At 35.1% G+C, this 24,361-nt stretch overlaps 1 protein-coding gene across 1 annotated transcript in view; it reads right to left on the reverse strand.

Annotated features, from left to right (window-relative positions):
• The window catches only part of ITGBL1 (integrin subunit beta like 1), a 136,309-nt gene that overhangs the window by 71,592 nt on the left and 40,356 nt on the right, over positions 1 to 24,361 (reverse strand). Inside the window, exons 3-6 of the mRNA XM_086741301.1 lie at positions 8,724 to 8,870; positions 6,126 to 6,248; positions 3,782 to 3,922; positions 935 to 1,075 (exon numbers count right to left, since the gene is read on the reverse strand). Coding sequence (XP_086597427.1) covers positions 935 to 1,075; positions 3,782 to 3,922; positions 6,126 to 6,248; positions 8,724 to 8,870 — 552 coding nt within the window. The remainder of the gene's footprint in view (positions 1 to 934; positions 1,076 to 3,781; positions 3,923 to 6,125; positions 6,249 to 8,723; positions 8,871 to 24,361) is intronic.

A 24,361-nucleotide genomic window follows, 5' to 3' on the forward strand; every position in this document is an offset into this window, starting at 1 on the left:
CTCCTGGTGCTCTCATGACTGCTGTTCTACATCCTTCCAGCTTATTAATTAAATAAACCTATGTAACATTTGTAGGTAGCTGAAACAGAAATAAGCAAATGAATTCACTGAAGATTTTTAGAAATGCTTCTTTTTTTTTCTCATTTTATTAGCCAGTGATTCATTAATATTTCTGAAAAAAAAAAAAAAACCCAAACACAATAGTTGAGAAACCTTTCTCCTTCATAACAGGCAAAGAAGAAGCTAATATTTTATGTATAATGTTTGTTTCAGCCTTTTCTCCCTATTACAGACAACTCCTATGATTTTTCTATGAGGAATCTCTCATTCTAATAATAGGAGGATAATATACCACACCATTATTTTCCTTGATGTGACTGCATTCTTCCTATTAATTAGGCCAGCTCAGATTCCTACAGGATGCATTAGAGCTGACAGTCTGTAATTTGTCAAATCCCTTTGAAACCACCCTCATTTGTTTTTGCAAAGTTCCTGTGTGTACAAATTGCATGCTGTGTGTTGATCAAAGTTCTCCTCTCCTTCCCAGTATTAGCATCTTTATCAGTAACTATACAAAATTGTAAGCAAGGTCTCAATCAGAATCTCAGCTTTTGTTAGCTGATACATGAAACATCAATCTAAATACACTGCAAACCTTGGATGGTTGGATGGACATTAACAAATTTGAATATAATGCTCTGAAGTACAAGAAGAAGAAAAAAGGAAGGTGAAAGTGTCTAAGATTTATAGTTAGTGATTTGTAGCTTGACCACACATTCATATTATCCACTCCCAAAAAAAAAACCTAGTTAAAGCTTGTGATATTTTAAGCCGGGAAAATGAGAATTGGAGCATTAAGGAAGAGCAAGATCAGACCAATTAGATGTTTTTGTTATAAAACTACACATAAGTTCCTTTTATATATATTCCTTACCTGAACAGAAGTCATCAGAATATCTATCATACACTGCTTTGCAGTTTCTTTCATCACACTCACAAGTATCTCCATGAATATCTCCCCAGTCTCCAGTTGGGTCCACATCATGGCATGTGCATTCCCCACATACACATGTGCCTAGGAAGGCGAGGGGGGGGGGGGGGGGGGGGGGGAGATAGAGATAGAAGATTAACTGAGCAATTTAGAGTACAGGAATTTACACTTGTGAATTTTCTGCTCTTACAGGAGTGCTGTTTCAAAGCTGCAAGCATTAATCATGAGCTCATCTTCTATGATTTAAAAGCTTCTATGATTATTTAGTAATACTTTAGTAATACAAGTTTGCTTCCTATTCAAGTTTCTTTTTGCTGTTGAGTCTTGTTAGGAATTAACAGAAAAATGCAGTGCAAAGAATAGCCATAAATCTTTTGTATCAACAGTAATTTGCCCTGACACTAATGACAATAAAGATCAATGCTGTTTAAATGACTTGGGCTTGGGCACAGTGTATAATTAATGATTGTTAAAGCATAAACATTTAAACTAGAAGGGAATTCAAATTCTAATCCAGCTGAACATGTCTAGGAGGTCATTCTTTACCTAAGAAGTACATCAGCACAGATCTACATGAAAATGATATTTCTCCTCTTTTCCCAAGTCAATATTCAGAGCCACACCCTGTTGTTTACAATAAGAAAGGCAATCTGAAATATGACAGGGACAGTAATTTAGCACAATCTTACTGCTATACAGAGAACATACATTCCACTTACTTAGGAAAAGTCAGAACAAAAAAAAAAAAAGACATTTTCCTTACTCAGAAATCCAAATGCGCTTCAGGGCCATATACTCACTGCTTTTTCTGGGATACCAACAGGCACAAAGAAATAGCCTAACCTTACGGGTGGATGCAGTTCATTTCCTGAAGAGTAGCTTCACCTTCTGCAACTCCACCAAAGCCTTTGTCTTCTTATTCAGATTACTCTGAACAATGTAATGTATTTGAGGACAACAGGACAGGGCGATTAAAGAGTACGTATAGATTTGGGCACATTCTCCGAAAAGAGAAGGTCCACACAATTGTGCATGCATGACAGTTACATGAAGCAGGAAGATCTGCTGCCCTGTTTAGTGCTAAAGCCACCAAGACAGCCCTCAATAAATTTGCACCTGATTTTTTGTACTTTCACAAGTCAGTAACATTACTGAGGAGAAAAAAAAAACAAACACCATCAACAAACAAACGAAAAAAAAGAAAATTAGGAAATTCCTCTGGAGAGCGATTAATCCTCCCAGAAACAACTTCAAAGTGAATTTGGATCAGCTGTCCTGGGTATCGGAATGCAAAACATCTCTCACAGAAGTTTAAAAAAATCTAAATGTTCACATCTGGTCTCAGTTGACTAGACAGTTGGTGGAAAGATATAGACAATTTATCCATCTTAGCACTGAAGGAGGCTGGACAGCAAGGTTAGTCTCAATAATTAAATTTTAGAGGGCTCAAGACTGACAAGATAAACTGCACCTATATATGACAAGATGTATAAACACAGAAAAATGAATAAATAGGACTAAAGAGAGTAGAAATATTGTGTTGGAAAGCAACTTCATATAGTCAAAGCTCTACAAAAAATTTATGTGGATAAAATCACAAATAGATGAAAGGCTAAAAATACAGAAGTATCCCATTAATGTTCCTTCATAGGAGTTTGTAGCTATTCAGAATATCAGCTATACTATCCATCCTCATTTCCCCCAATTACAATGTAAATTTAAAGAAATAAGTGCACATTCAAATTTCAAATTTCAAAAAAAATTGCTTTGACAAAAATACTTTGACAAGAAATTACTTTCTCAGTGCAAAGAAAGCATTTGCTCTGAAGTCACTTCGATATTTATTATTTCCAGAATTGGAAAACTTTTTACTGCTGAAGTCCCAAGACTAAATGAGGCTACACGATCTCTGTATTTGAGTCATCTTTCAATTTCCTCATAATTAAGAGAAGAGAGTTTTCTAAATGCTCTCAGGATAATTAGATGTTCACACTATAGTAGGTTTTGTCAGAGATGTTTTTCAGAGAGGTGTCTATGTGACTTGCACTCATGTTCTACTATAATTACTCTGGAATATTGCCAAAAATATATATATTTTTTAAAAAGTCTTTGTTCAGTGAAGTCAAACATAGCAGCTAGTGAAAAGTAACCTTATATTGTGCTTTTTTTTTTTTCCAAAATAGCAAAATCAGACAGAGGTATAAGGGAAAATTCAAATTCCACAACTTCATGCAAATAAAACCCCATGTGGTTAGAAGTATTGTGTGAAATCTACCTTTCCAGCTCTGTATGCATTCCATAGCATTGTTACTGAACATTTCATAGTTGTTTTTTCAGGTTGCAGTGGAAACTAAAAGCTTTGTGTTTTCATTTTCCGTATTCAGTTGTGGGTCCTCAGTCTTCTAGAAGAGTGAATTGACACACAGTCCTGTTGGCCTCACAGCACCAACCCATTCAAAGTTAAAAAATTGCTAATATTTTATTTTGCCGGATAAGCCTCTTACCAAAGCAAATGTACTAACAAATTATCCTGCTCAGTCTTACTACAAAAATGAAAGATGAGAACAACTTGGGTCAGCTTAATCCAAAAATGAGTGTGGACTTGTGTAAGTTTTTACCTAAAGACGGGTATCTACCCACTCACTTGGAAATATATATCCAAATTTGAAATAAGTGAGAACAAACCAGAAACTATAAGCAAACCCAGTTTATGTCCTACTGGAGAAAATGCACATTGTAAAATAAACAAGCTATATAACTACGCGCACTAGGAACATGCGAATGACACACCTCTGTTGCTGCAGATTTTGCCATCTGGAGATGTGCATCTTTTCTTGATCTCCCAGGGGGTGATGTCACACTGGAATTCACATTTATCTCCATGCCAACCAGCCTCACAGTAACAGTTTCCACAGTAACACTTTCCATGGCCTTAAGCCAAAACAAATTTTATACAGTGAGAAAGAGGCAAGTTTTTAAAAGGCATTAACAATTTAACTATTTTGATTTCTTCATTTTAAAATTTTTTAGTGCTAGACTCAGAGTGGAGAAAATTTATAGATCATATATGCCTACATAAAATACAACAAAGGATATCTGAATTATATCTTTCCTTAAGTCTGTTTTAGAACAGGTTTTCATTTAATCACAGATTAAATCTAATCAATAAACACTAAGAAAATAGATCAGTATTTTTATATTTGTAAGTTTAATTTTTTAAACTTTACAGGTAAATTTGTAAGACAGTAAATGTATTGGTTAAAATTTAAGCCAGGTTTAAATGTTAAGATAGGACACACTTGCCCACAGTACTTGGCATGTCTAAGAAAGGATTATGTGTTTCTGACTCCTCAGATAATTCCAGCAGAGGAACCTTGATTTACTATGAACTGTCTACATTGTATATGGCTTCCCTTCTTACCTGTTAAGAAGGTTTTTGAACATGGATAAACCAGTTCACGAAAGACAAGAATTAGTAAAATGAACCTTTTACATGTTCATTTAACAAATCATACATCTCCCAAAAAGACAAGTGAGTCACCTGAGGCTTGATGAAACCAGCTCCTGAACATTTTGGTCCACTAATGTACTTCTGCCATGTGCTTCAATGACACAAAGCATTTAAATTAAGTAGCTGCAACTCATACTAATCTGAAAGCCATACGTTAAATCTTTACTAAAAGGATCAAGTCAGGATCTTGTCCTTTTTCCCCTCTAGGTATGCTAACCTTAGTAGACCTGATAGAGATCACAGTCTGGTCAACTTATATTCTTAACTATCAAGAGTGCAAATTTAGATCTCTGGAATGCATTTTTTTTCTGGTTTTACAATTACACATGGAATTTTCATTACATTTTTTTTTTTGTCACATGTCAAAAAATAACAGAAGATAAAAATTCCATCTTACTTAGGTAACTAAACAAGAAAGACAATCTAAAATAATGCTTATTACCAAAAGGTTGTTCTTGAAGGGTGGACAAGGAACAAAGAGAAAAATGGTGAAGGAATAAATTAATTTAATCTACCAGCAATTTTTGCAGATTAAAACATCACTACTTCATTCTTCATTCACACTTGCATAGTCCTCAAATAAATATGAGTTAAATGATACAATCTGCCACTGCCTCTTGCAACTCTGCCCCACGTAAGAATTGATTCAAAGAGCACCTCCTCCAAGCTCAGGAGCGATGCATCCTAGCAAAGAAGAAGTCAGGCAAAAACGCCAGGAGGCTTGCATGGATGAACAAGGAGCTCCTGGATCAATTTAAAAACAAAAAGGAAGCCTACAGAGGGTGGAAGCAAGAACAGGTAGTCTGGGAGGATTACAGAGAGATTGTCCAAGCGGACAGAGATCAGGTTAAGAGGGCTACAGCCCTGACAGAATCAAAGCTGGCCAGCAGCTCTTCCTCATTATCCTGCTTTGGTTTCAAGAATAATAAATAGTTTTCCCCAAGTCAAGTCTGTTTCACCCTTAATGGTAACTTGAATGATCTCTCCCTGTCCTTATCTCAAACCTCGAGCCTTTTTGTCATATTATCTCTCCCCTATTCCCTTGGAGAGGGAGTGAGAGAATGGGAGACTGCGTAGCTTGGTCCCGAGTGAGGGTAAACTATGACACAGATGAAATTTTTCTTCATTCATTCCTTTCCCTTTTTATCTCCTCAATTGCTTCTGAGTCCTCATCGTACATTTATTCTTGTTATTTTTAATTTTTGCTTCCTTGACGAAATTCTTAATAATCTATTTGGGTTTTTTTCTTTTTTTTCCTTTTCCTTGTCCTCCATCTTGCTCTCATCTGTGCCACAAAGCATTCACATTTCCTATATTCTACCAAAGACAGACATACTAATCTATGAATTACCTTAGTAAATTACCTTGTATAATCCTCTTTGCAGTTCTTTCAAAAAGAGGAGGATGTCACAGGATTTTTTCATTCTTTAACCTCCTACTTAGCTGATTTTTGCATCTGAAATTCCCACTTGCCATTTGCAAGCTAAATTTTTGCAAATATAGTTTCTTTTATTTTAAGTCATGCATTCAGTAAAGACACTTTGTAGGTCCACACAATTAAATGACTTTATAACAGCCTGTATTAATCTTAACCATTCTTCTTGAAATCACTAAAATACGTACCTGTACAAATCTCTTCTGTCTCATCATCTATGCATTCTCTGTCATCGCATTCACAAAATTTACCATAGACCAGTCCATTTCCTTCTGAGTTTGCACATTTACATCTGCCACACTGACATGTGCCTGTAAGGATTTAAGACAGTACTCAGTGACTACAGTTTACAAAAAGAGTTTCATTAGTCCATCAAGTACATATTTTATTTCTGAGAATGCTGAAATCTAAAGATCATCCAGCCAAATAAAGACAGACACAGAAACAATACATATCAATAAAAAGCCTAATCTTAGCTGTAAATAAATATTTACATTCAAGGGGTTCATTTTTAATAAGGAGCATCTTATTTTCTTAAGTAAAATTCACTCCTAGAATTGTCTGTCTGACTTCATGTAACTGAGGTATGACATCAGCTTTGGAAATTATATCTTCTGCCTACTGAAAAGAGAAAATTTAATTTAGTCATCTTCTCATGAATGAAGTCTGGTTTTGTCCAGTTTCACATGAGAGTAACAGGGCTTGGCTTGGCTACTGAGGATCTGAAAATATGTCTGCCTAAGTTCACAAAGTTCCTTTGGACTCTAATCTCTTTTCTACAGCTATCATCTGAGATTAAGATGTTATAAGTACAGTTTTGGAGAAAAAGCCAGGAATCAAAGGAAGGTAAGAACATCTGCATGACGATCTTATGATCAGATGTCAGGAAAAAAGGACTTAAGCTAGAAAGGAATTGCCACAGTAATATATTAATTATACAACATACAAGCTATTTGCAGAGAAATACATTCATAGCATTATTAAAGAAATCACAAGTATTATAATAGTATATCAACAATTTTGCTGCAAAATGCATGTTTTTCCAGTGGTATTAATGTCCACATTACAAGTTCTTTCATTCATTTGAAGAACTGTAGGAATCTCTGTAATAGTATCTTGTTATTTCAGGACTTTGACTCAATCTAAGTTTAAGCTTTTAGGCCTCATTTTTCTTCAGTTTGTGGGTGATGTATCAGAGAAGAGTAGATCTTGTAAGAACATTCGAGCTATGATAAAGACACTTGCTCACATAGAGAATCTCAGTTTCGTTACAATGTCCTAGTTGCTCTGACAAATTATTTGGAACAGTTGAGTCAGAAAAGTTAAATTTTAGGTGGATCTTGATTGGTTCATTAAAACAATTTTAAATGGTTAGCTGTGTAACAGAGGACTGTTTTTGCAACAACTCATGTCATCCCTTCCCATCCTTTACTGGCAATTAAAAAACAGAGCTCAGATCCCAAAGGCAATGTTGGCAGTAGATCGAAAGGTAGTCCCATCAAGACAAAATATATATGGCTACAGCACATCAAAGTTACCCCAAACTCCCTAGCCAGTCTCATTGGAATTTCTGACCTGTTTAATACCAGCAAAACTGAAAGCATTTATCCTTCTCCTGATCTCACAAACACTCCATCTTAGCCACTTCTAGTGGTGGATCAGATACCTTGGTTTTCCTGTCAAGACTCAATGATAGCCAGACTGGGCCACTTTTAGCCAAGGAAAGAAAAAGAAAAAAAGGTCTTAACATTCTTTTTTAAAGTGCTTTGACTGATCAAAATGAACTATGCTTATTTTTGAGATGTCTCTCATTTGTTACCCAAACAATGATGAGTTTCATATAACCTATGTTATTGTCATAAATTCAATGTATAATTTACTCAGTATGCTGTATGCTTAAAATGTTATGTTAAATTGGTTTCACATCTTGTTGTGAGAGCCTAGCTTTTCTGCGGCAAGTCCCACAAATCCCTTGGGTTCTTTGCTCATGTCAGCAACTACCTTGTGAGAAATTCAGTTGTATGAAAATGTAGGTACCCAAACAGAAATTGAAGGCTAGAAATTGTGACCAGAAACAGGGTTTCTGAAACATTATCTCACTCTGAGATCAATATAACGGAAAAACTGGAAGGCAGCTTCTGGTCTCAAACCTGACTGGTAGCAAAGGCCCTTCAAAATTTTACCATTCTGCAGTCAAGTTTTCTAAAAGACTGTTTCTTTTTCCCCCAATCTTTTTAAGGATAGGACTTCCTATTTAAGTTAGGATGAGTTATAAAATCAACAAATTAGAGAAAGGAAAGTTACCAAACCAGAAAACTATTAAAATGATTCAGCAGATCTTCCACAATTGTTTTTAATAATCATTGTTAGAGCTCAAAAGTGTCTCAATAAATTGTACAGCTTATAAATGTCCTGGAAAAATACTTTCAAATGCAATTTCTGCATGCCGTCAACACAAATACAAAAAAAAAAAAAAAAGTCACTTTCTGTGTTAATGCCATTACCATAACCTTTTGATGGGCAAAATACATGACACAGCTGCAGTTCATCAACCTAAAATAGTTATGGATAAACTAGAGTACTAAAGTAGGCATTCTGAATCAGTGCACATCATATGCACAGGAATAGGCCTATAGGAAAATTAAGCATTTTAGTATACATGCAGTTATTTCTCAATCTCTTGAAACATACTCTACAAAATTCCTAATTAGAAAAGAAATTACAGCGATTCTCAAGATAACATAGGGAGAACATCAATCCATCAAAAGCAACAAAAGACATCTTACCTGCACCAGAACAGATGATATCTTGAGAATTCTTGCACATTTCATTGCTTTTCTTCCGTGTAAGATTACAAGTAGTTGGATACTGACAAGCTTCACCGTACCAGCCTTCATCACATTTGCACTTCCCACAGTCACACTTCCCATGGCCTAGCAATGGGAGGAAAGAGTGTGTCAAGTCCTTTTTTTCATTCAGAAAGTGATATTTTCTAATACAGCTTTTAAAATAGATTCCATCAATTATAGTTTTAAATGAACATGATTAACAGAGTCACTTAATGTAGTCCATATGCCATTAAAAAATTGAAATAAATAAATAAGTTCTTAAATATGAGGAGACACCTGAAACCACCACGACTTTGAAATCTAATGTATGTAATTTTGATAGGTCTACATATGAATTCTTATTTTAAGAAGGAGTAAAGAACTAAAACATCCTGTATAAACAATGGGCTTTCTTACCACTTCATATCTTTCTCATTCCCAGATTTTTCTACCGCTAACTATTATTAACACAACAAAACTCCAAGTGCAGAGATTCCATTTACTTCCTTGGTCAGCTGTAGGCAAAGAACCACTAGGAACTGCAGCCTGAAGATACAGGATTAACTATTATGGTACAAACCCTGAAAAGGAACATGGAGAGGGCCAGCTACAGCAGCAAGCAGTAACTCCCTCATGCAGCAGCAGCTTCAGCTCCTGCCTCTACTGAAAGGCGCAAATCCTTCTTCCTGAAGCCTCCTCTGGCTACCGGTTCCTCCAGCCCTCTCCCACCCACTTAGACTCTACTTGGTTGCTGCTGCAAAACTGGATTTTTTCTTTAAATATTGGCACAATATTGGCAATGTAGTATATGTTGATACTCACAGGACTATATTTACTTATAATTATTTGCTAAGTGTGAAGTATCTTAAAAAACCAATGCAGCTGCTCAATCTGTTAGGACATGGCATGCTAGCCTTCTATCAATTGAATAATATATTGCTAAAAATTGTAATATATTTAATAGCATGAAGAATTACAAAAGTAAGGAAAGTTTGTTTTAAAAAAATTATTTTGTTTTCTTGAAAAATAGCCAAATATGCAGACAAATTGACAATTTACACTATTTATGTTGCACATTAGGTGTTATGTTCTACGCTAAATTCTAGGTGTAAATTTCTATCACTTAATTCTCCACATTTCTTTAAAATTCTAAGTAGTAAATGTGAAAATAATTGCCAGTCTTTTAAACTAGAATATTCAATTTTAAAATAAATACTATTTGAATGTATATCTGATTGACAGAAGAAGATTCCATTCAAATCACTATATTTCAAAAATAGAATCTTATAGCAGTTTATTTTAAATGTGTGTTGCCTGCATTTAGAGTCAAGTGCCTGAAAATACAAGCCCAGTCTGCTGCCAATAGGAAGGAATTTAAATAACTATTGCAAACAGAAAATTTTTACTGGAAAAAGGAATATATTTTCCTGCTGAATAAAATTTTGTTTGCGTTCCAAGATGGTCCTAAGACAAGATACAGTTTAATAGCTGGAAAAAAAAACATAGTTCAAAAACATATAAAAGAATCATGTTAGTTCTTATTTTAAAACAGGAGTTGCCACCTTAAAAATTGCTGAATAATGCTTTGTTGGTAAAGGACAAGAAAAAAAAAAAGTAGGATATAAAATATATAATAAAAATCTACTCTTGTGATTACTCTGCTTCACTGAGAGGCGACAGCATAAGCCATTCTGGAAAATGGTGATAACTCCTAGGGTAATTTAAAAAAACTAAAGACAAAGCATAACCATCTCGTTGTATTTTCCTTCCTTTCAAGGGTTACTTATCACAGTAACTTTGCATTCTCCATGTTAGGCACTCTTGTGATTTAACATTTTGATGTCTGCTGGTTAAGAAAAGATGCTCTAATAAAAGGAGGACTGATTTTCCCATTCCCATGTCTAAATGACAGAGTAAGGCAGAAGGCACTGCTGGTTAGCGCTGATGGTCTGGCAGCACTAAGCTCTCTCAGTTAGAGATGCACTGATCTAACATACAGTGCATAAAGGAGAAACATAATTTCACTTAAAATTCACACAGTCTTCTTAAAAAAAAATGGATAAAAGACCTCCATCAGAATAGTCATAAAAAGCAGTTTATTTGCTTTTAATTAAATTAAACTGAGAGAAATAATGGAAGGTCTCTTGCATGCAGCTGAAAGGAACTATAAGGAATGTAACCAATATCAATTTGTAAGCTCGTATTAATGATTTTCACCTTGACCACTCCCATACAATATCCTAATTTTGCCTTTTTTTTTTAATTGTAAAGCAATGGCAATATTCTGTCCAAAAATTTGGATGAGAGGACTATATTGAAGTGTAGAAGGCCATAAAACTGCCTGCAATAGCTTGCATAACTCACTGTATCTTCTCTGTCAGATAGACAATGCAGTAGATCTGCAAGTCAGTTTGCTCATTTCCCACATCCACATGTACCTGAACTACGACACAATGTTATGGTCTTCCTGACAGCAAAAATTGTGGTGTGATGAACTCTAAAGCAAGTATGTGATAAGCTGTAAGAAAATCAGAGAGGGTTTCTAATTGGTTTCAGATTCCCTTCAGAAAGGTTTGTGTAAGATTCCTTTTGTTGTATATAAATCTCTACATTATTTAGAAAGCAAATAATACTATGAAATAGTAAATGAGGAGTAAATAGCACTATGAAAACAGTGAGGTGATATTGTAACTTCCCAGAAAAAAAAATTCTAACAATAAGGGGTAGACCCAGGTATCTGAGAATGTGACACATAACACAAGAAAATTGATCTACAAGACTTTACTAAATAGTTGATCAAGAAAGCTGTATCTCAGAGTAAGTGATGACTTACTTATTCGATTTTTTTTAAAAATGGCTGTAACATGAATAAATGCTAAACAAAAATAAATCAGATTTTCACTTCAAAAAATCAGAAAATAAGGGAAATAATGAAGACTCAAGGAAGTGCTAGAATTCCTTTAAGAAAAAAGACTGTGGCTGTGGGCTGTGAAAAACTTGCAGCTTCAAACATGTGGAAAAACCTTTTTATAATAAAGGGCTCCGTTTCTAACTAGATGAGCAGTCACCTCAGAGAGTATATTTGGAGTATGCAGAAAGCTTGTAGGGTGGAAAATTAAACTAATATGCAAGGGAAACTGTCAGATGTCAGAAAATATATGGAGAAAGTGAGAACAGAAAATGTTAGGCAGGGTCAGATCTTGCAAAATTGCAAGTACTGAAGTGTACTTTCATCATCCAAATAAAAAGAAAACAGGAAAAAGAGTGGCTTCACCAAGCAGCAAAAAGCAGTTAAGATTAAAGATAACTTACAGACAGTCCAAAACAAAATTAATATGGGGATGTTGACTACAGTAGCAAATGCAGTGTGGCTAATGATACAGACTGTGGAAATGAAAATTACTCATCTAAGATGAGAACAAAACAATGACATAAAACTGTTTTTAAGGAAGTGTCTAGACCAGGAGGGCGAGACCCCATAATCTCCACTCGAGAGTACTTAGAATATTTGCACATGAAAGGCCAGGTTAATAATGAAGACTTTTAATGAATCAATCAGGTTGGCAATCGAATGTCTGAAAAATAAAAAATCTAACTTTTTTTTCTTTTAAGAAAAAGGGATGTACGTGATCCAGGCAACACAAAAACAAGTGGCTCTGACCTCATGAGCTGTGCAAGGACTTGAAACCAATTATGAAGCATTGCATAGCTAGAGACACTGAGGTAATGAAAAATGGAATATAATGAATAACAGCTTCATCCCAAAAATAGACTATCATTATGCCAAATTAACCTGGCATCACTTTTTATAAGATGACTGATATTTTAAGAAAAGAAGCACAGGAAATCTAGCTGATATGATCATATATATTGAATACAATGCCACTTGGGTAAAAAAAAATATTCTGAAAAAGGTATTCTAGAAATGTAAAAGAATCCCAACTTAGTTTAGGGGAATGAAATAACCAAAAGGGATATTACTGGCATAGAAGAAGATTACTGGTGATGTTCCAAAGGATGTTTTTGGAACCAAAATACTGATACTGATACAAAATTACATGTATGCTAACACCATATGCCAATGACAGAAACCTGCAGGCCCTGAGTAGAAAGGTGAAGGCGGAAAATCATACAGAATGAACTGGACTGACAGTGTGAAGGCCTGATGTAATAGAAGTGAATTGAAAATAGAAATACAAAGCACAGGGTCACACATGAGGGACAAGGATGCCATAGGCTAAGGCCTCCCCAGTTGGAAACAAGAAGAAAAGCCTGAGTGTATAAGTATGTCAGCCCTGGAAAGATGGTATGACTAAGTCTTTAGCTGAAAAGAGTCTGAGACATACTCATTGAAGACATAGCAGTAGGGTCTTGTATTTCAAGTGCTATACACAACGTAAGTGAAATGGACATGGGTTCAGTTCATGGTGGAAAAGTACCATTAGGTCTCTCAACCTCAGAAGGATGAGTAAAGTTTTTCAGGAAAAACACTTGCAGAATTTTAGCCATTTGCAAAGCTGCAATATGCTAGGAATTAAAACGTCTCTGCTCAAAGAAGGTAATTTAAACCACAATCATTTGGCTCTGATCATATGCTTTTGCCCTTAGACTCTTAATTTCATTCTAAGTGCATTCTAAAAACGTTTTTCTACTACATATTTGCATACCTTAGGTCCAAGAGCAAAGAAACAAAGCTAAAATCTCTGACAAGAAGTTCTGAATCCACATCTGAACTGTATATATTCAACGCACCAATTTGGAAGCCTGATTTCGCTGGGATCTCTCTGTAACCCATCATGAGAGATAGGAACTTGAGCCCCACAGGTCCTGTGCAGCCTGAACAGTCCTCAGAGGCTGGCTGCCTTTCTTCACCAAACTACTGGGAAACATACAATGATTGAATAGGATATAGAAATGTAACTTCTGGGACTTAGGAGTTTGGTGTATCACTAGACATGTATATGTGCAAATAAAGATTTGTTCATTTATTTTCTTTTACACTACTTATCTATACAACAATCTACGTCAGATTTTAAATATTCTGACACTTTGAATAAAAAGGGAGAAGGATAACAGCTCAGTTATAGGTTGTACTCCACCAGTTTATAAAAACAATTATATTACATAGTTACTGGGTAAATCAGAAACCGAATTTGAGCATTGCTTCCATTTCTATGTGCCTACAGGAACTGCAGCATTCAGTAGTACTATTGCTATTTCTGTGCCTTCAACTGGAAAAGATTCTCTCCACCTTTGTACCAGTTCTGGTTGATTTTTTTTTTTTTTAATTTCATACCAGTGTTCACGATGGCTGAAATCTCTGCTGAATCCTAGTGGTTAAATTTTTCATAAGCAATGCAAAAAGTCAAAACAAATTTCTTGTTTTGTTACTTACCATGCTCTTGTCACCTAAAAGCATGTGTGAATGTATGCATGCCTATGTGTCGTGATTATCTTTTCTACTGAGCAATGGTTGGGCACAAAAATGCAGGCTCCTTAGAAACACTTTGCAGAAAAGAAAAATAAGAAAAGACTGATCTTGAGATTAAGACCTTGAATTGAAAGAAAGGTGACTGAGTTCAACTCTTGGATCTTTCATTTTCTGGATAACCTTAGGCACAGGACAGCATCATAAGGGTTCTAGGAGACGATCTTAAATGATCTTATTTATAAAGCCAATAATGAGAATTGATTTTGTCATAGAAATTTTTGTAAGGACAAATTTCTTGGTGTTTCAGAGTTTTCAGATGTTATATAAGATTAGAGATAGCTAGTTTAAAAAAAAAAAACAGCCAAACAAACCATCCTCCAATGAGGCAATGTAGTATCTTTAAAATTACATTTACTCTCCTCCTCAGTAAGATGAAAAGAGCACTCCTTGTCTAGGGACAATTGTAAAACTATAATTATGTGCTTTTTAAACTGCAAGGATCAAGCTCTAAAATAAAATCTTAGTTCATTAAGTCAACCCCCTTGGAGTTACCGCCTTTGGCAGAGTACCTGTTTATGTGGTTGTGCAGCATTACTTATAGCACAGTAACTCTCACTACAAAAGAAATCTGTTATTGGAATACAAAGATCCAGGCAGTTTGACCAGACATTAAAATACATACAAATGTCCTCACTGTCACTTATTTTTGATAACTAAAGCCCAATTATTCTATGTAAGAACACAATTGAGGGCAATTCTCATTGTAAAATTGTAAAGGAATCAATTTCCTACAGTCAGGTGAGATTTAGCATAAAGATTCCTCTCTATAGCATAAAATCAGCCATCAGAAGGAAATCAGCAGCTGGCATGATAATTGAATTGGGCTCATTACTATTCATTTTTAGCAACCACTGAGTGATTCATGAAGTGCTTTTCAAATCTAAAAAACACTTCATGAAATAGGTGAAGAAATATGAAGAACTTGTTGTTATAGATTTCCACTGTAAACTGGGATGCTAGATAGGAAGGATGATTGAGTTGAGAATTTCAGTAAAGTAAAAAAATTAAAACTTTTTTTCCACTTTCAACCTAGACCAGCACAGTGAAGATGTTTTAAATTGTTCTTTCCAACCGGATGGCTTCCTTTCCTGTAGTTAGTGAAGCAGATTCTGCTACTTTAGACCAATGTAAAGCTAGCAAAAATATTTCAGATTGCACTAGGATAAGATTAGCACAATGGCCTATTCTGTTTAGCTGCATTTGAGATTCTTAATAACTATGCCTTGCATTCAGCTGAAGCATATCTCTGAGTCTCTTATTTCAGAATGGTGGGAGCTGTAGTTTCTGTTGCAATTTCTGAAAAAAAAAAGCTAGTATCATTACTGTATTTTCTATGTCAATATGCTCGAAAAGAATCTCTTGACTGGAGTCTTGGTTGTTTATGTCGTGCTATCTCCAAAAAAAAGCCAGACATCTTCTAGATCTTTGCAATATACCCCAGGGATTCTGCCCCTACTGAAATTGGGTTTGGCAATGCTGAGGTTTTCACAAAAACACTGGCTGCTCCTTTACATCCCAATCACTTATTTATCTCCCTATGCTGACACTATGAGGCTAAACTATAGATTGGTTAAGGGGACTGATTTGAATTTAGAAACAACTCTCAATAAAAACAGGGGGAAATTGAAGGAAAACAGCCATCTAATGACAGTAAAACAGTTCAAGACAATTTTGCCACTGAAGCCCCTTTATCAACAAGCCACAGCCCTAATAAGAACTGCATCAGAGATTTTCAAAGCAACACAGTAAGCCTCAAGGACTTCAAGGAGGAAAAGAAACTTAACCTTATTTATTTCTCAAAAGGCTATTAAAAATGAAAAAAAAAAAACTTTGAACTTAGATGTTCTTAGGTTAAGCCAACTTCTCTGTGTTTATATACGGTGTCCAGACATTGAAGGAGCCCAGAATAACAGATAAAAATATTCAGCTCTGGCTTTTGGGCAGCCTGAGAGAGCAACTGAGTCACTGTGGCAAGAGCACACGGGGTCTGTAACACAGTTTTCCTCTCAGCTCTGTTTAGTGGTTGGATTCCTCCCGCTCCTTTAAGTCCATCTGAAATGGATTATCAGAGTTAAAACAAAAAGTGGTGACAAGTCATCTTGATTTAGTTATTACTGGATGCACTTTAACAAAAAAAAAAAAAAGCATACATCTGTTGGTGTTAAATCACAACTCCAACAGAAGTATGGATAAAAGCCAACCAAACTATTGTATATATTTCTTAAGGAAAAGCTCTCTGGTATTTAAAGCAGAAAAAAAAAAAATGCTACCACACTTCTTGTGCTATGTGTTGCAGGGATTGGGTAGCACAATGTTTTAGTAAACAAATATTCAATAGCTTTCTAAAAAGAGAAAATCAATCAGAACCCATGTTAAAATATAAAAAATATGCCAGAGATGGGTGTGAGGGCATGACTGCTGATATTATTTAATTTTCTGATTATAAATCAATTAGATAAAATGGATATTTCTATTATATACTCTCTGCAATATTATTTATAACAATAACCTATTTATTTCTTGTTGACATAAGGAACTTAATACTTCATTGTGTTCTCTATCACTTCAGTCAATGTGAATAGAACAGTTTTAAAATTTTCTAATTATATCCCAAAATAAGGTGTACAGATAAGTTGATTTTAAAGTACTATTGCTAAATTTGGAGATGAAAAGTATTAGCATTTGCAGAAAAATATTTTAAGAAAAAACTTCAAGTTCATATATGATCTGTAAGTAATGGGCTCTCATTAGAGAAAAAAAAATGTTATTTATTACACTAATAGAAATAAGAAACTATGGATCAGATCAAACAATACTTTAAAATCAATATATTCCGAAGTGAAAATAGACTAGAAAATTAAATTGAAATTAAAAAAAAAAAAGATCAAAATATTGCCCTCTGGAGGATATTCTAGACAAAATGAATGAAATAATATTGGTAGAAAACTATTTCAGGAAGATAAAAATATCAGACTTTGTCTAAAGAATTCAAACTTTTCTTAATTAGGTTGGGAGCAGGTGGGAGAGAAAACAAAAAGTAATACTGTTCACTACTGAGACTACAGTTATCTTTCTCTATCCAAAAATGTCATCATACATGGCTTTGCTTAATCTTGAAATTTAAAACTACACTTACTGTCAATTGAAATTCCACTGCCTAGATTAGAATTTAAGTTACAGTAATGCTTATAAAATACTTTAATTGCACATGGTAGTCATAGGTTGTTCTTAATATATACTACTCTAAGCCTGTATTTCAGAATTTCAGAACAACAGTTTCTAAAAGAGGTCAGGAAGGATTTTTACTTTTTTACATGGTCCATTTTTGTTTAATTTTTTTGAATTTTTTCTCTCTCACTGTTCTATGAAGTACTGCAGACGAGTCACAGCAAGAGACGGATATAGGTGAGATGATTGTCTCCCGTGCTCTTAAAATTTCTCTGCACACAACTCTGTGTATCAGGTAATATGGTTTTGTAGCCTTTTCTACATGTCCATCCGGCTTCTGCTTAAATCCCAAATAAGGCATTAGAAACCAAGTTTTTCAGCAAGTATGTATTTAAACAGTGTAATATAGAATATTTATTTTTTAATATTAAAAAGTCTCAGTTGACTTTAAAAGAAATTTTGGAAATTCATTTAATGGCAAAGTCTGACATCTTTTTTTGGTCATTGTTTAAAGAAATAATATGTAAGACATGAAAATTTCCAAAACACTGCTACTCCAATTTCATTGTTTCCAGTTGCAACACATGGCAAGGGTAATACATGGTTTTAGCACTTTTATGTACTGGACACTGCTCTGAGACCAAATTGTCTTTCATAGTTTGAGTCTTTTACTTGAAGAGTATATAAACCCCATGTTTATATATGTAAAAAACTTTGTGTTTTATTACTGCATATGTGTAATTAGTATAAATAAGCTTGTGTCTATGTATACATACACATACTCCAAGAATCAAAGACAACATGCATTTTCCTCTACCTGTACTAAAAGGGTACAAAATACTTTTTTTTTTAAAATGATACTGCTGATTAATGCCATTTCCTTTTTCCCCCTCTTAGCTATGAATTCAAATTCCCTGTAAAGTGAACAGACTCAACTGTAATAAGAATCAATTAGATATTGTGAATGATTAAAATGAAGGAAAGCAACACTCAGTTGAATCAGCTCCAGTTTGTTACCCCGGAGGTGGCACAAGTTGATATAATTTTAAATGTGATTCACGCTGTTTAGACAGATGATATAAATATCTCAGGGAGACAGAGATAAATTAGTTCTATCCATCAAAACAGTCTAGAGTCAGGGTTTTCGTTAATAATTCAATGGTTCTGTGAACCATTCCTTACTTATTTTTAACCAAATGGTTTCTCATTTTTTTTAAAAAACAAAAATAATCAACTTTTAAGTAGGAAGGTCTTTTAATAGGCAGAGCAAGTATTCTTTGGCTTCTCTAGTAGACCCTTTTTCCATATGTTACTTTCCCAGTGTAGACTTTTGTACAGATACTGCACATATACAAAAAAATTACACCTGAGACATGAATAATCCCTTTCTATGAAATAACTTGCAGAGAAGGAAAAAAAATACAAAGGAGCTTCACATATTTAGCTACATAGACACTAAAACTTGTAGACACATTAAAAACTACATTCATGTGAGAAAGAAAGATTACAAACTCACGTCTGTGTTAATGTGCTCGAGAGCTGAAATAACTGAGCTATTATCAGTGTCATGGTTTAACCCCAGCCAGCAACTAAGCACAACGAAGCACCACACAGACACTCACTCACTCCCCCCACAGTGGGATGAGGGAGAGAATGGGAATGGTAGAAGTGAGAAAACACATGGGTTGAGATAAAGACAATTTAATAGGCAAAGCAAAAGCCATGCACGCAAGCAAGGCAAACCAAGGAATTTATTCACTACTTCCCATCAGTAGGCAGGCGTTCAGCCATCTCCAGGAAAGCAGGGCTTCATCACATACAACATTTACTTGGGAAGACAAGTGCTATCACTTTGAATGCCTTCCCTTCCTTTTTATTCCTCTAGTTTTATACTGCTGAACATGACATAATATGGTATGGAATATCCCTTTGGTCAGTTGGGGTCAGATGTCCCAGCTGTGTCCTTTGTGCACCCACAGCCTGCTCGCTTGTGGGATGGTGTGAGAAGCAGAAAAGGCCGTGATGTTGTGCAAGCACTGTTCAGCAATAACAAAAACATCCCTGTGTTATCAATGCTGTTTGCAACACAAATTCAAAACATAGCCCCACATCAGCTACTATGAAGAAAATTAACTCTATCCCAGTCAAAATCAGCACAACCCTGTTTCCTGAGTTTGAGCCGGTTTGATGTCCACTACCACTAATAAATGCTGGCCCAGATACCCTTCACTGGCATCTTCCATAGTCCGTGGCTCCACATGACCTTTGGATTCCATAAGCCCAAAAGTAATGATGTAAAACTGACTGAAGGAGAATTCCTGATTCTCTGTGAGATTAAACAGTTGATGTTTGGCTTCACCACTACCATCTCAAAAAAAAACCCACAAATACTGCAGGGGTTTTAGATATTATTGACAGAACAGTAAATCTAATGCTCAAAAGGTCAAAATGACAAGCCTGGCACAATCTGTACATGAGCTGCACACAGAAGAACCTATGCCTAATTCAAGCCAACTCACTGTACAAAGCCTGTTCGATGACTATGTAGTCACCATTGAGTCAGAAGCTAATAAATTTGTGCTATACCTCCTTTGCATAGTGAGCTGAGGGGAGAAAAGGGGACACAGACTCATAAAACAACTTCAAGCCTCCCACAATGACTGCACTTAAGTGAAATTTAGTAGCATCATGAGAAATTAGCATTACTCAGTAATTGTGCTTGAGGAATGACTGACTGGTGATCCAAGGACTTTTTTCAAACCAAGGATCTCCTAGAAGATGTACTTTCTTATCTGAAATAACTACACTTAGTGTTATATATTAATGATAGATTGATTATTTTTTTAATATTTGTTATCAAAAGTGTGTATATGGTTTTAAAAACATAATTTATCCATAACTTCATGATAAGTACAGTTAGTTAATTTGAATGGATAACGATTTTATTTAATGGTGTTTTTATATACGTAACAAAATAAGGGATGTACTTGCACATTCTTCCTACAGCTTTTGTTAAAAGTTTAGTTTAAAATAAATTCTTTGTAGGTGTGCTTTGCACAGCAGCATCTCAACAAGAAAGCATAAACAAAGTTAATTAGTTTCCTCAGATTTAAGTCAAAAACATATTTTTCAGTCTTTTGGTTAGACAGGAAAGTTCTCTAGTAATTTATGAATCCCTAAGCCAAGATCAGAAGTATCATTAACCATCATCTCCTTTAGACTTCTGTCTAGTAGGAAATCTGGTTCCTCTCTCCACAAAACAATGCAGATGTTCACTTGACACAGAAAATATAAATGGGAAACAACAGTTCCATAGGTTGTCACAGTATATATTTAAATTGTTAAATACCAGCTAGTAATCCCTGAAACTGAGTCACCAACCTCTCCAAAACTTTTGTTAGCATATGGGGTAAACTCACCGCAAAAATAAGAGGTGTATAAAATCAGAGTATTCAAGCATGCATTAGCTTGTACATGTTTAAAAACAAACTGAGCATTGCATATAATTTCAATAGTCCATTATTGGGGAAAAAAAAACCAGAAATGCATTAAAATCTCATTTAGAAAATATTCAACCACCAAGGACATATAAGGAGGGCATACCTTGGCATTCCAATGAAGAGCATGGGTCAAAAGTGAAGTATAATTCTGAGCACATGAAGTTGTGCCCACATTTGTCCATTCTTTTCAGCAGTGCCAAATGTTAAACAAATGCTTCTCATGATTTATTTTGGCTACAATCTTCTCCCACTGCACTGCTAGGTATTAGGTTTTTCTTCCCTTGCTTTTTGAACATTAATCATCTCTTAATACTGTCTATTTTTTCCCTGTGCTTTTAGAAAAGATAAACATTTGCAAACTTTTCACCTATTCAGAGATTGTGAGGTTCTTTATAAGCTTTAAGAAGAATTTAAAGTTCAGCAAAATAAATATGGATCCTGTTTCCTAGAACATGTGTCAGGTTGATGGTTTCTTCTACAGTCCAGCCAAATCTCCTGCAGCAGCTCCTGTTGTTATCATACGTCTCCAAAGTACAGACTTGCCAATTTATGAAGTTGTGCACTGGCTCCTCAGTGAAACCAAATTAGACTTCACTTTCCAAAATACGCTGTACGGTATTTGGGAAATTTTATTCCTAACCAAACAGAGATGGAAGGCTAAAACATATTGCAATTGTAATCAGTCTTCAAAAAAGGTCAGGTCTGCATTCACTAGTATCCTAACTTCTGAAAATGTTCTGAATCCAGTGACTTCATTGAGTCAGAAGGAAGGCTCAGCAAGTGGCATTACAGGAGGATCAGTGAAGAAATAAGGTATTCAAAAAAGGATTCCTTCACAAATCATTGCACCTTCTTTGCAAATAGGAAGACTGGCAGAAAGAAGGAGGGGAGGGGATGTAAAAAAAAAAAAAAATTGCTTTTTTCCAGATATTTATTTAGAGAGGGTTATTAAAGCACTCTAGATTAGCCTGGTATCTGAGTATTATTAATTCTTGCAAGGCCATTCAATTCTTCTCATGGAAAAAAAAAGATGCCCTTCAGTTCCCTGGTTAAGCTAAAAGCTGTATCACCCTAAGCTTGTCTATACTTAAAGAGAGAGAGAGATAGGTGGCTCCAGCAACTGGCTTGGTTTGATTCAGATCTAAAGTAGACCTGCTTATTTCCTGGAGAAAAAAAAAGTCTATACCAGGATGTACATTATTCTTGTTTCACAGAACCCTAGACATTTTCCAGATAATATGTTATCCTTTTCAGAAAAGTAATCTATTTTGTCAAATATGTATTAGAACCTGTTTTCTTCAGTTGCCTTTTGTGAAAACTTCACGTATAGTTCAGGGCCCCTCACAGATCTGCACAGCACAGTTTGAAAATCAATGTAAGCATTTTAGCAAGATAGATAGGCTCCGAAGTCAGATGCTTCAGTTATCTCACCAAAATTGAGGGGTGAATATGCCCAGACCTTTCTGTAAAAGGCATGGTCAAACAACACAGGGAGAGGCAAAGTAATCCACAATTTTTGCAGAGCAGGGACTATTATATTATTTATTCTTTACATCAGAGAACTGAAAGATCAAGATGAGAAACTACTTGCCCAGAGACACAGTGAGAAAATAGTTGGCAGGTGGGAACAGGGCTCCAACTGCGACAGTATGTGCAGATTACTATTCTTTTAAACAAAGAGTAATCAGCACAGTATTGTATGTTTTTAAAACAACAGAGACTGCAATTTATGGCAAATTGAAAGTAACTCTATTTTTATTCCTTGGTTTGAAATAAATCACAGAAATCTCTTAAACTAGAATAACATAATGGATAAAAGGTGAACAGATTGTTTTATTTGCTCTTAAAACATTATGTTTCAGATTCCTAATGTAAAAAAGATTATTTCTAGGTGTAGGTGGTATAATTGAACTAATCAGTCCCTTCATGTTGTTATTCTCCTTGATGCATATTTAAATGTAGTGCTAATAAGTAATTAAGTTAGGAAAAAACCCATCAGTCCAAACAATTGAACAACTTTTTCCATTTCTGATAAAGTGTGAAGCACAGGGAAAAATACATCTCAAAGTTCTAAAGTAATTTTGGGTGGAGTCCTGAATTCTTTAAATGCCAGATGTTTATATAGTTCCATTGCCATATCATCTTAGCATATCACAATCTACTATTAGGTGCTTGTGTGGCCATTTACATTCACAATGCCCAAAACCTGTAGGGGAAAAAAAAAATTATCTGTGCTTTACAGACAGGGAATAAAATGTACTGGAAAACATGTAAGACAAGTGAGATTAGCTGATGTTCCCAAGGTATTCATATGGCAAAGTGAGACAGGCTTTGTCTCCACACTCAGGTCATGTAAGACAGTGGTCTTGTCCCTACACTTTGCACTATCCACTTCCTCCTTAGATTAGGTAGCTGGAAAGGAATGGAAGAAAACATACAGAATGAATTCTGAAAGCAGAGAAGAAAAAAGAAGAGACTGGCCTGCTGAAGTCAATGGCAAAACTCACACTGATTTTCACGTCTGGTTTCAATCTCAAGTCTAACCATGCTGCTCATGACACAGAAGTCCTCTCATCTATTGAAACAATCGGAGATCTTCAAAAGCTCAGTCACAGCAGCAAAAAGGAAGGCTGTGCTAACAAAAGATGTTGGGTAGCTTTTGTTAATGAATCTTTAATATATATGGAGAAAAAGACAGATTCTCTGTCAGCTTTCAAAAGATAAAATTCCTAAGAACTTTGGTGGCAATAAATGAATTAAAAAAAAAAAGAGAAAAAAAACCCCTCTCTTAAAATAGGGATTCAGTAAACAAGACTCATTATTCTTCAAAGTCTGATTTTCAGATGAAGATGATGAACCTTTTAAAGGAGACAATAGGAAAAAAAAAAAGGAGTCAAATAGTTAAAGAAGTTTCACCAAGCCAGCTTGATAATAGAAGGATATTTCTTTTCTTTTTTGTTTCCTAAGCCTTGTCTTAATTGTACACTTTATAAACATTTTGAGGAGGAAGGCAGAGGTGGAAGGTCTAGAAAAGCTAAAAGGAGCCAATAAGGAAAAATCAGAAATCAAGGTTAAAAACAAGGCATTTCTGCTCCTGACTGAGACACGCTAATAGGAACTCTAACATAATGTGTACTGCACTCATAATTCTTCTGTTCATGCTAGTTATTCATGGCTTTTCAAGCGTGACACAATCACAAACCCATCTAGTTACAGCAAGACCTTGGCTAGTCAGAAAATTAAATGGTTATTAACAGAATTTTAAAGAAAAGACAAAAAAGATAGAAACTAACTTGGAAAAAGAACCCATTAGAGTCACAGAAAATAAGAGTAATGCAATTAATCATTGTTAAAATTGTGCCTTGAAAGACAAAAACAACTCCAAGTTCCCCTGTTATGCCCTTTGGTAGCACAGCTTTGTTTCACAAAGTTTTTCC

Source organism: Chlamydotis macqueenii, chromosome 1 (assembly GCF_036417535.1).
Source record: "Chlamydotis macqueenii isolate bChlMac1 chromosome 1, bChlMac1.mat, whole genome shotgun sequence".
NCBI classification, from domain to species: domain Eukaryota; kingdom Metazoa; phylum Chordata; class Aves; order Otidiformes; family Otididae; genus Chlamydotis; species Chlamydotis macqueenii.